Source organism: Octopus sinensis, linkage group LG21, assembly GCF_006345805.1.
Source record: "Octopus sinensis linkage group LG21, ASM634580v1, whole genome shotgun sequence".
Classification (NCBI taxonomy): domain Eukaryota; kingdom Metazoa; phylum Mollusca; class Cephalopoda; order Octopoda; family Octopodidae; genus Octopus; species Octopus sinensis.
Window position 1 is genome coordinate 10,666,489 of NC_043017.1, and position 12,419 is coordinate 10,678,907.

At 38.4% G+C, this 12,419-nt stretch overlaps 1 protein-coding gene across 1 annotated transcript; it reads left to right on the forward strand.

The window, feature by feature from the left end:
* Positions 1 to 3,828: 3,828 nt before the first annotated feature.
* LOC118767412 lies at positions 3,829 to 10,429 on the forward strand. Its single transcript, XM_036511972.1, has 3 exons — positions 3,829 to 4,330; positions 6,963 to 7,106; positions 10,081 to 10,429. The coding sequence occupies exons 1-3, from the start codon at positions 4,168 to 4,170 to the stop codon at positions 10,245 to 10,247; spliced, it is 474 nt and encodes a 157-aa protein (XP_036367865.1). The 5' UTR covers positions 3,829 to 4,167; the 3' UTR covers positions 10,248 to 10,429.
* The last annotated feature ends 1,990 nt before the right edge of the window (positions 10,430 to 12,419 follow it).

A 12,419-nucleotide genomic window follows, 5' to 3' on the forward strand; every position in this document is an offset into this window, starting at 1 on the left:
TAAAAAGTAGAAAAGGCATACAAAAGAGACACAGGGACCAACTGTAAAAAAGATTTGTGGAGAGCGAACCCAAGAAGTTGGGGGAACCAATGAAATGGTTGTATGATGTGTTACAAGTACCAATGCCACTGCAGGTGATTGAACCCAGGTGTACAAGTGGGAGGAAAAGAAAACATACAGTGTTCCTGAAAATAGATGCCAAGTGCAAAAAATATTAAACTGTATGAAAAAAATAAAAACTCAAAAAAGGGAGGTGGGGTGAATAAAAAAATTATTGCTAAATAAAATGACCCTTTGCAAGAAAAACTTAAAAGGGGAGATGTAGGAAATTAGTAATAAGAGTACGCCCCTCCCACATGACGAATGGAATAGCCTAATCACTATAGGTGAAGAGAACTACGTGAAGTATGAGAGTAGGTAGTAGGGGATCAGAGATAGTCGTGTCTTTACTGGTTTTACTAAGTATGCTGTATACTGAAGTGGGTGTTATAACAATCCAACAATGTAAGGATATAACAGATATACCTGTTGAAACAAAGAAATAAAAGCTAATCACTCAGGTATAATAATCAAGGATTGGAAAAGCAAACATCTGTTTACTGATAGACATTGCAGTCCTTTCTGACCAAAATATTTCCCCAAAAAGAAGTGGAGAAATTGTCAAAGTACAAAGACCTTGGAATTGAAGTATTCAAGATGTGAGGCATGAAAGTGAAAACAATATCAATAATAATTGGAGCATTGGGCATCATAAAAAAACATATGAACAAAAATGTAAAAGCTATACCTGGACCCTCAACTTTACACATAATCCAAAAAATAGCCCTGCTGTGAACAGCCCACATCCTGCATGTGACGCTATCAATTCAATAATATAGTCCGAACCAAACAATCTACAAACACAAAACACATTCTATATAGCAAATATGCAATAAAATAAACAACCACCAGCAGGCTGCATACTCAACAGAAGAACACAACTTGCATTACATACATGATACACAATACAAACACTAATACAATGAAAAACTGCAACCAGACCCTATAACAAAACAAACTAATGCAACACAATATGGGGAAGAGTTTGTACTCCCTGAACACCAGAAAAAGAACTCAATGCTGCACACACCCCAGCATCATGGGGGGTGTAGCAGGCACTGCAGTAGACATTTGCCTGAAGCTACCAAATGTTGAATAATATTAAATTTTCTTATGGTTTCTTAAACATTTTCTAGAACAACACTATGCACAAAACTAAATATATGGCACCATAGGCATAACATTAACATGAACTTCTAACTTGTTGTCTCTTGAGGTTTCTGGGTGAGACTTGGAGCCAACTTGTACAAATGCAAAGCAAAAGTCAAACATAAAATAACAACAACAATAATAATAATAATAATAATAATAATAATAATAATTGCCTTGATGCAGTACCAGGCAGTGGCTCTCATGGCTTCTGATCTTAATGATTGGAATGTTATCATGTACATTGTTTTGTCTTGGTATAAAAGATGGGCTACAGCAAATATTCAGCTCAATACCACAGATTTGCTGTCAGTTGTTTGACCTTAACCAGTTGAGCATGTCCCTTAGTGGCTGACGATATGTGCATCTCTGATCACAAGCAGAAGTAGTGGGGGAGCATCATAGCCATGTGTTGAGAAGGATTCTTTGGGGTTTGAATAATTCACCTCTGGAAACATGGGTGGTTCTTTACCCCAGTGTCACTTTGATGGCATGAACTGCTCTCTCACTCAATAATAATACTATTGCAATGTGGAAAACACATATTAGTATTAAAAAAAAAAAGGAAAACAAAGAGCAAAAACTATTAACACTTCAATATTTATTATTTGATGCCAAAACTTTCATATTTTTAAATGACTTCTACTTGCCTTTCGCACAGCAATTGTGTAAGTTTCAATACACAGTCTCAGAAAAATTCATTTGCAAGGTAAAGACATCTCTGAGATAATAATGGTTTCAAATTTTGGCACAAAGCAGCAATTTTAAGGGAGTCGGTAATTACATTAACTCTTTGACTCAATACATACTTGTTTCATTGATTCTGATTAAAATTTAGTTCCAAATAAAGGATTTAACCAGTGTTCAACACAATATCATTGGCCAAAGGGTGTTTAATTGAGAGCATTGTTCACCGTTTGGGGAGCCAATGGGAAGAGCTGCAATCATCATGTCAAGGACACGCATGCACATGCGCACACAACCGCAAATGCATCTACAGCCCAACATTGCTCGGATTTGAAGTAAAAGGAAAACATGCCATTTCTAGTAACCTTTATGATAAAAGCGGCAAAAATCGACTAAATCGCCTGAAATCCGCCAAATATTTAACAAAAGTCGGTTTTGTAGGGTTCGCATGGTCGGTCTCAAAGTGATATGGTTTTGTCGATTTCTCTCAATACTTGTTAACTGCATTGACAAAAGGTCGTTAGTTTGACATTTAATGCAAACTTGATGTCCAACATCGGTGTAGGGAAAATCTATGTGTACTTTCAAAAAATATCATAGAAAAATCGGTTTGCTATGTTTGCTACATATGATGTAATTAACCGATTTTTTCCAGTAATAATGTATCCTATTGGAATCAAAAGGGCCATATAGCTCCTTGGAGCAGACATGATGCTTGCTGTGAATTTCAAAAAAAATTCCTGCCAATTTGTTAAAGATATTGTCGAAAATATGTCATCTTGAATTTGAATGCAATTTCCCAAAATGGCATGAATTTATCGATTTTTTTCTGATGGTAAGGTATTGCATGGAAAACTAACGTCAGAATTAAGTTCCTTAGGGTAACATTAAGCTTCACCATGAGTTTGGTGAAAATCGATTGCAAGTTGCGAAAACTACAACGGAAAATGTGTTGCATATGATAAGCTTAGATTCTCGACCCCATGTAGAATTTATCGATTTTTTCCAGAACTGGGGGAACTTTTCAAAATTTTCGCTGCGTTAGTTTTGAATTTTGACATTGGGCTATGTGTGTGTGTGTCAAGTTTCATCAGAATCGGTTGAAAGCCGTGGTCAGGGCGAGGGTATAACCTGACAGACAAACTGCCTTTTATATATATATATATAGAGAGAGAGAGATAGAGATACACACACACGCGCGCGTTCACTCACGCCATGCACGCAACTCTCGGCCTTTGGGTCATTTAGTAATTTCTGCCGATTAAAAATAATAATGTATTCAGAGTTGTTTTTATCCCCTTTCGTCTGCCAAATCTGTGTGTGTACGTGTGCATGGAGAAATACGATTACAATGGAATTGCCGTGGTGAGTATGTATGTGTGTGTATGCATGCATGCATGTATGCATGTATGTATGTTTGTGTGTGTGTATGCATGTATGTATGTACGTATGTATGTACATGCACACACACATACACATTCGTTATTTCTCTCTCCCTGGGGTGAGGTACAGGACAATAATTGGATCTTTTCATTTTTGAACAGAAGCCACTTTTATTTATTTAAATATAAACAAACGGAAACCTTCGCAAATGTTTCACAATCACGTCGAACAATTCAGAGAAACCGCGTTCAAGAGATTGAAAGAAACATTCGAAAAAAAAACAACAACAATAACAACTACAACAACAAAAGTAATTTTTTTTCGAAATTTGATTCAAAGCCAGTAAATTTCGAAGCGGGAAGTCGGATTATATCGATCCCTGTGCTCTACTGGCACTTACTTAATCGGCCCCGAAAGGATTAAAGGCTGAATCGAATCTCGGCAGGATTTGAACTCGGGATATCGATATCTTCGTCGTCTACAAGACTGAAGAAAAAGAAAATAACAAAAAAAAAAAAAGCACATAACAAAATCAAAAACGTTTCGAGAAGGGGCCGTTGCGGATTTTTCCTTTAATATAAACCGCATAAACATTAAAAGACAAACAAATATAATTCTTTCTTCATTGACCTCAAGGAACAGGTATAGAAGAAAAACAAAACTGTGGATTTATAAATGAACGTGTAATTATTAAAAGATAATTCTTTATTCGTCACGAGGGCCATAAAAGAAAAAGAAACCCAGAACCTCAAACATTTTGGATACTACGAAGACAAAGGGATCGTGCAGTTTTGGACCTATAACAGGATAAACCAAAAATAAAAATTACAAACCATCATAATACTAATAATGGCGAGTACAGTGGCTGTGGCAGTAGTATCTTTAAGTCTGGCTGCCGTGTTAATGCACTTCCTATCTGTTGCGATTCCATACTGGGATAAAATTGGCAACTTGAAATTTGGTCTTTGGCAAGTTTGCTACGAGGAATGTGAAATGCGGGAAGCTGTTGACCGTAAGAAGAATCAAATACACAAGACTCTCTGTTGTGAAGTTTCATTCATTTCGTGATCGTGTTGTTGTTGTTGTTGTTAGTGGTGATGGTGGTGGTGATGGTGGTCGGTGGTTTTAAGGGGGAATCAACTAAGGTTTCGACCGAAGCCTTGACTCGTTTGTGTATCAGTGTCTGTTTGCTTGTTTTTGTTTGTTATTTTGTTTCTTTCATTCTATTTCTTTCTTTCTTTCTTTCTTCCTTTCACTCTCTTTCTCTCTCTCTCTATCTTTCTTTCTTTCTTTCTTCCTTTCACTCTCTTCCTCTCTCTCTATCTTTCTTTCTTTCTTTCTTCCTTCCTTTCACTCTCTTTCTCTCTCTCTCTATCTTTCTTTCTCCCCCCCCCATTCACTTCTTTTCTTTCTTCTGTCTCTATCTTCGTGCTTTCATTCTTTCCTTCCTCTCTTTCATGTTTCGCTGTCTCTCTCTGTCTTTCTCTATACCTCTCTTTCTCCCCCTCTCTCTTTTTCTCTCTATCTGCTTTTTCCCTCCTCTTTCCGTCTAAAACTAAAACAGTGTGATACGATAGAGATTTGGCTGTTATGTTTAGCAGCTCATACAAACCATGCGCCCTTCCATTATTCGTCCTATGATGAGCAACTTTGGAAGTGTGCTTTGGCTATTAGAGGTGGCACCAGAATATGTGGCATACATACAGTAATTCTAAGTTAGTTTTTATCAAGTTTCTTGGTTCTTATCCAAAATGATAAAATAAATGGTAATTTAAATATATATATATATATATATATATATATATACCGGAGTAAACACATAAATGTGAAACAAGGTGGAAAAAAAGAGTACTCAAATACCAGGGGTAGAGTAATATGCTTTATTTAAAAGCAGCAGAAATTCAACAAAACCTGTTACTCAGAGTTTCACAAAACTGTCCGACGAACGGGAACGTGAAACTCCGAGTAACAGGTTTTGTTGAATTTCTGCTGCTTTTAAATAAAGCATATATATATTATATATATATATATATATAATATATATATATATATATATATATATATGCTTGGAAATGGATGCTTTGCGTCCGATCATATAATAATATAAATAGTGGCTGTGTGGTAAGTAGCTTGCTAACCAACCACATGGTTCCGGGTTCAGTCCCACTGCGTGGCATCTTGGGCAAGTGTCTTCTGCTATAGCCCCGGGCCGACCAATGCCTTGTGAGTGGATTTGATAGACTGAAACTGAAAGAAGCCTGTCGTATATATGTGTATATATATATATATATATATATATATATATATATATATATATATATATATATGTATGTATGTGTGTGTGTGTTTGTGTTTGTCCCCCTAGCATTGCTTGACCACCGATGCTGGTGTGTTTACGTCCCCGTCACTTAGCGGTTCGGCAAAAGGGACCGATAGAATAAGTACTGGGCTTACAAAGAATATGTCCCGGGGTCGATTTGCTCGACTAAAGGTGGTGCTCCAGCATGGCCGCAGTCAAATGACTGAAACAAGTAAAAGAGTAAAAGAGTATATATGTGTATGTATATACACATGCATATATGGGTACAGGACGTCAAACAACGTAAACAACATGAAAACAAAAACATGGAAAACGAGTTTTTTTTTTAACAACGAAAGAAACAAATAGAGAAAGGAGAGAAGCAACATAAAGAACAATCCCTTCATCAGTTGTCCCCTGTTTTATCTCCGTTCGAAATGCAGAGTGGATAAAACAGGGGACAGCTGATGAAGGGGATTTTCTTTATGTTGCCTGTCTCGTTTTTCTATTTGTTTCTTTCATTGCTCATAAAAAGTCCGTTTTCCATGTTTTTGTTTTTTCATGTTCTCGTTTTCATGTTGTTCACGTTGTTTGACGTCCTGTACCCATATATGCACGTGTATATACATATATCAGATATGTAGGTATATACATGCATATATACATACATGTATATAGGGTGGCGAGCTGGCAGAAACGTTAGCACACCGGGCGAAATGCTTAGTGGTATTTCGTCTATTGCTACGTTCTGAGTTCAAATTCCGCCGAGGTCGACTTTGCCTTTCATCCTTTCGGGGTCGATAAATAAAGTACCAGTTTCGGACTGGGGTCAATGTAATCGACTTAATCCCTTTGTCTGTCCTTGTTTGTCCCCTATGTTTAGCCCCTTGTGGGCAGTAAAGAAATATATATACATACATGTACATACCTATATATATATATATATGTATATCTATCTATCCACTCAGTCGAAGTCGAGTCTCAAATACTCGATGGATCAGTGTCCTCCAGTCAGTTCTATTCTGGGCTGCTTCTTTCAGATTGGCTATGTCCATTCCGGCATCACTTTTGATGGTGTCAAACCAGCAGGTTCTTGGTCGGCCTCTTCCTCTCTTGCCACTGACCATTCTGAGCATGATGTCCTTCTCAAGGCAGAAGAGATATATATGTATATACACATGCATATATGGGTACAGGACGTAAACATATATGCAACCTACTAATCTACCTACCAACCAACCAACCAACCAACCAACCAGCCAGCCAGCCAGCCAGCCAATTGATTGACTGACCAAGCAGCCATATTTTGGCTATTATTATATAAAGGTTGTTTTCTCTTTTTCAGAGTCTTTCCAGATCTTCCAGTGTCTGGAAGTAGTTGGACTGATCACTGGCCTGGCTACTTGTATTATTTCCATTTTGAGTACTTGTAAGAATGTTATTTTCCCACATGAACAGGTACTGATTCCATGTTTAAGCATGATATCAGGTAAGTCGGTCAACTTTACATCTGTATATGTGCATGTGTGTGTTTGTATCATCATCATCATCATCATCATCGTTTAATGTCCGTTCTCCATGCTAGCATGGGTTGGACGGTTCGACCGGGGATCTGGGAAGCCAGAAGGCTGCACCAGGCTCCAGTCTTATCTGGCAATGTTTCTACAGCTGGATGCCCTTCCTAACGCCAACCACTCCGTGAGTGTAGTGGGTGCTTTTTACGTGCCATATATATATATATATATGAGCGTGAGTCAAAAAGTAATGCCATTTTGTTTAGGACAGGTATAATTACCAACACAGGAACATGTATCATACATCAAAAGGAAGCTGGTCCCTGTGCATGTATCCCTGCCCCGTAAAATTCTGTTGACTGTTCTTTGAGCCACTTCTTCACTACAGTTTTCACTTCTTCATCACTGGAATAATGTTTGCCTCTCAAACCCTCTTTGATGGGGCCAAAGAGATGATAGTCTGAAGGCCCTAAATTATTCCAGTGACGAGGAAGTGAAAACTGTAGTGAAGAAGTGGCTCAAAGAACAGTCAACAAAATTTTATGGGGCTGGGATACATGTTCTCATTCCAAGGTGGAATATTGCTACTGAGAGAAATGGTGACTGTGCTGAGAAGTAGGGATGCGATGCACAGAGGACCAGCTTCCTTTTGATGTATGATACATGTTCCTGTGTTGGTAATTATACTTGTCCTAAACAAAATGGCATTACTTTTTGACTCACCCTCGTATGTGTGTGTGTGTGCATGTACGACAGAGTGTAAGCATCTTGAGAGAAAAGCTGGGCATAGGAGGCATCAGATGTGGTGTGCAAGAGAGATGACTGTACTGGTATGGTCATGTGATGCATATGGACATGCCGATCTCTAACTGTGGAGGAAACTTGTGATAGAGGTAGAGCCTGGAAGACATGAGACGTGGCAGTGAAGCATGGTCGTCAAACTTTGGGCTTCACAGAAGCAATGATCAGTGACTGAGACCTTTGGCAATATACTGTGCTTGAGAAGACCCATCAAGTCAAGTGGTGTCACATAACTGGCACCCATGCTGGTGGCACATAAAGAGCACCTCTCAAGCTTTGGGCCTCACAGAGATAAGGTGGTCGATGCTGGTGGCATGTGAAAAATTCCTTTTAAGTGTTGGGCCTCATGGAGGCAATGATGAATGCTGAGACCTTTGGCATTATACCACCGTGCTTGAGAAGAAGCGCCATCAATCCAAGTAAAACTGTAGTCATAGCAGATTCTGGTGTCCTGCAAATGTCTCAGAGAAATCCAAAAGATTGCGCTGACAAGTACTGCCCACATCCTTAGAAACAACCCTATCAATTCAAATGTCTGTGTTGTATTACATGAAGATATTTCCCTACTGCCCCTGCCACTTCTCCTCCCCAAGCTTTCAGACATTCTCTAACATCTCTCATCCCTTCACTCACCCTAGGATGCTGGGTGTGTCTCAGCAAGTGATTGTAACAAACATGCAGATTAAAAGTAAATAATAATAATGATGATGATGATGAAAAATTCAATATGTGAGGTATAGAAAAAAATAGCAGAGTACCAGGCCGTAGCCATTGAATTACAGAGACTATGGTGAGTGTGGGTAAGATGTATCCCAGTAGTTGTAGGTGCATTAGGAACTGTCCCTAAAGATTTGAACAGATGGACAGAGGCGCAGGAGTGGCTGTGTGGTAAGTAGCTTGCTTACCAACCACATGGTTCCGGGTTCAGTCCCACTGCGTGGCACCTTGGGCAAGTGTCTTCTACTATAGCCTCGGGCCGACCAAAGCCTTGTGTGTGGATTTGGTAGACAGAAACTGAAAGAAGCCCTGTGTGTCTGTGTTTGTCCCCCTAGCATTGTTTGACAACCGATGCTGGTGTGTTTATGTCCCCGTTACTTAGTGGTTCGGCAAAAGAGACCGATAGAATAAGTACTGGGCTTACAAAAGAATAAGTTCTGGGGTCGAGTTGCTCGATTAAAGACGGGTGCTCCAGCATGGCCGCAGTCAAATGACTGAAACAAGTAAAAGAGTAAAGAGAGGAAATAGGCATAGATCCCAGTTTAGTAGAGCTGCAGAAAACAGTGTTATTAGGGACAACCAGGATACTTTGGAGGGTTCTTGGCATCTAAGGTTACTTGATGTAGCTTGATGTTAGGGTTTTTTCTTCACCAACAGTCCTATCTATTGTGTGTATGTGAATATAATAATAATAATAATAATTAATTCTTTTTATTGGCCACAAGGGCTGACAAACATGATTGGAAAACATAAAGGGACAAAACAGGACGAAAGGTTACAAAAGGTTTTGTCCGTTTTTCGAAAGAAAAAAAAGTCCGTGTAAACAAGCTTTACAACAACGAAAAGATTCAACAATTTATAAAACTCCCAATAGAGGAGACGTTTCGAAAAAAGGAAAGGTCTCACGTGGAAAAGCCCATAAAAGCCACGGGAGCCTGGTTGAAAGGGTGGGTAGAGAGCCCCTTTCTCCTTTTATAATAATAATAATGATAATAATAATAATAATAAAAATTGAATAATTCACCTTTGGAAACATGGGTGGTTTTTTCAACATCCTTAAACAACCTTTATTAAGGGACCGTTTGAGCGGGATGGGCTACTCAACCTGAAGAAAATTCTAACTGGGCCCCACCTGCAAGGTCATGTGCTGTTTATCTTGATATGAGATCACCATGTCGCACACATATGGTTGTGATGCATGTGCCTGGTGTACCCTTATCAGACGGGTAGTCATGATGGGTATATTGGGCTTCGTATATTTTACCCCAGTGTCCCTTTGATGGCATGAACTGCTCTCTCACTCAATAATAATAATAATAATAATAATAATAATAATATTGATGATGATGATGATGATGATGATGATGATATGATGATGATGATGATGGTGGTGGTGGTGGTGATAATAATGTTTGTTTCCTCTACTTCCAGCTGCTGCAATACTGATTGGAATTATTATATACTGTGTTGAAGAATTTACTCTGCATATCTGTTTCATCTTCTCCTTAAGTTCAGCAGCATTTTTCTTCTTTTATGCGGGTTATACCATTTCGCCACCCGCTTCCTCATCGTCATCATCAATCGACTTGCAATCCTGATCACACCATCCTGGTGCTCTACCGATTCTTCAATAACCCACCTTATAATAATAATAATAATAATAATAATGATAATAATAATAATAATGATGATGATGATGATGATAATAATCCTTTCTGCTAGAGGCACAAAGCTGAAATTTTGAGGGCAGTGGTGGGGGGAAGGAGTAGCTGATTACATTGACCCCCCAAAAAGATGAAAAGCAAAGTCGATCATGACAGAATCTGACTTCACAATGTAAAGAGCTGGAAGGAATGTTGCTAAGCATTTTCTCTGAAGTGCTAACGATTCCGTCTGCTGGCTGACCTTAAATAATATTAATAAAACTACTACTACTACTACTACTACTACTACTAATAATAATAATAATAATAATATAATAATAATAATAATAAAAATAATAATAAAAATCATTTCTACTATAAGCATGAAAGTATTGTAGGATTGAGTTAGTTGATTACATCAACCCCAGTTGCTCACCTGGTACTTATAATTTTGACCTGAAAGGAGGAAAAGTAAAGTTGGCCTTGGTGGAATTTGAACTCAGAATACAAAACCAGAAGAAATGTCATTAAGTGCTTTGTCTGGCATTCTAATGATTTGTTTATTAGCCACAAGGGCTAAAAAAAACATTTAGGACCATGCATGTACAAAGGACTGGGGATTTACATAAACACGTGTAAGCAATAAAACAATAACAATTAACAAGAAGGTTCTCCAGTAGATGGAAAGTACTACCCAGGGGTAACCAAGAAATCTCACTATTGTGGATTATCCCTACCACTGTGGGCACTAAAGGGAAGCTTCACTCTCCCATCCTACAGGTCCAAAGTTCAAGCCATCTTTGCTACATCCATGCATCTTTCAACAAATTTTCTAGGGACCAGAACCTCTATTGCTACCCTCCCCTTCCATTTTAACCCTTTGGGATTCAGATTATTCTGCCAAAAGTAATCCTTATTTTATTCCCATTGCTTAGAATTAATCATGGATTATCTCATTGCTTTGAGACTCCAATGTTGTCATTATATATTTTTACAATGACATTATAGGGTAAGTGTAAGTTTGAACATAAAACCGGGAGAGTATTTGGGCTGGATATGACCCCTTTCGAATACTAAAGAGTTAAATCATCATCATCATCATCATCATCATCATCATCATCATCATCATGGAGCTTAAAAAAAAGGTCAATGAGGGTTTCACTGGAGAAGAAAGTGTTTATCTTCTGTCCTTTGAGTCTTGTCCACCAGGCAATCTCTTACCATTGCTACCAGGCAGAGAAGAACTGCCTGGCTTTCCTGGCCACCAAATGGCATTGGAATGATCTTCATGATGGAGTCAGCAGTTAATAACCAGATCCACCCTACACCTGATAGCAACTGTCCAACATAAATCCATTGAGTCAGTAATGCTTGGGTAATGTACAAGAATTTACTGAGCACTTTTATTATTCCACACGCATCTCAGGCAGGCTTGGATGATGGCATTAACATGAAACAAAATAAGTCTATCTGTGAATTGTGAAACCATAAATTAAGTAAGAATTAAAATTTTTTTTTTTACTCCTTCTCTCCCATCGACACACTCCTGACGTGTATCCTGAATAATGATTAACGACAAATAAAAAGAAAATATCTACTTTACGTTCCATATTGTTGTTTGTATTGTTTTTTTACCTCTAACTTCACCTCTTCTTCTCTTTATTATTATTATTATTATGGTCAGGTTCCAACCCAGGACTCAGCAAACAAAGTCCTCCACCTGCCACACTTCTCGGTCCTGCATCACAGAAAACAGCACAGCTCCCATGACTTCAGGAAACATTTTTTCACGCTGAGAGTTGCTGAAGCATGGAACAAACTGCCGGCATCGGTTGTTAGTTGTCGGAGCACTGCATCCTTCAAGACTTCCATGCTTTCTGAGATTCGCCAACACTACACTTGATTTTCTCCCCTCCATACACACACAAGCATGTATCTGACTCATACACTGTTCACTTTCCAGACATTTCTACATTACTGCATGTACTTTATATGCACTTTCTGACAAGTTGTGGTGCACCTGAGCACTGTATACAATAATTTCATTATTATTATTATATCACTGCTTCAAGGTCCTGGATACATTCCAGGCCAGTGTTTGCAATCAGGTTATCCCCTTCTTACATC

What these genes read in the sequence shown, in the direction of transcription:
- LOC118767412 (XM_036511972.1), top strand. Translation starts at nt 4,168, where the DNA reads ATGGCGAGTACAGTGGCTGTGGCAGTAGTATCTTTAAGTCTGGCTGCC. An exon ending in AATGCGGGAAGCTGTTGACC is followed by an intron (nt 4,331 to 6,962) that starts GTAAGAAGAATC and finishes TCTCTTTTTCAG; the next exon opens with AGTCTTTCCAGATCTTCCAG. An exon ending in ATGTTTAAGCATGATATCAG is followed by an intron (nt 7,107 to 10,080) that starts GTAAGTCGGTCA and finishes CTCTACTTCCAG; the next exon opens with CTGCTGCAATACTGATTGGA.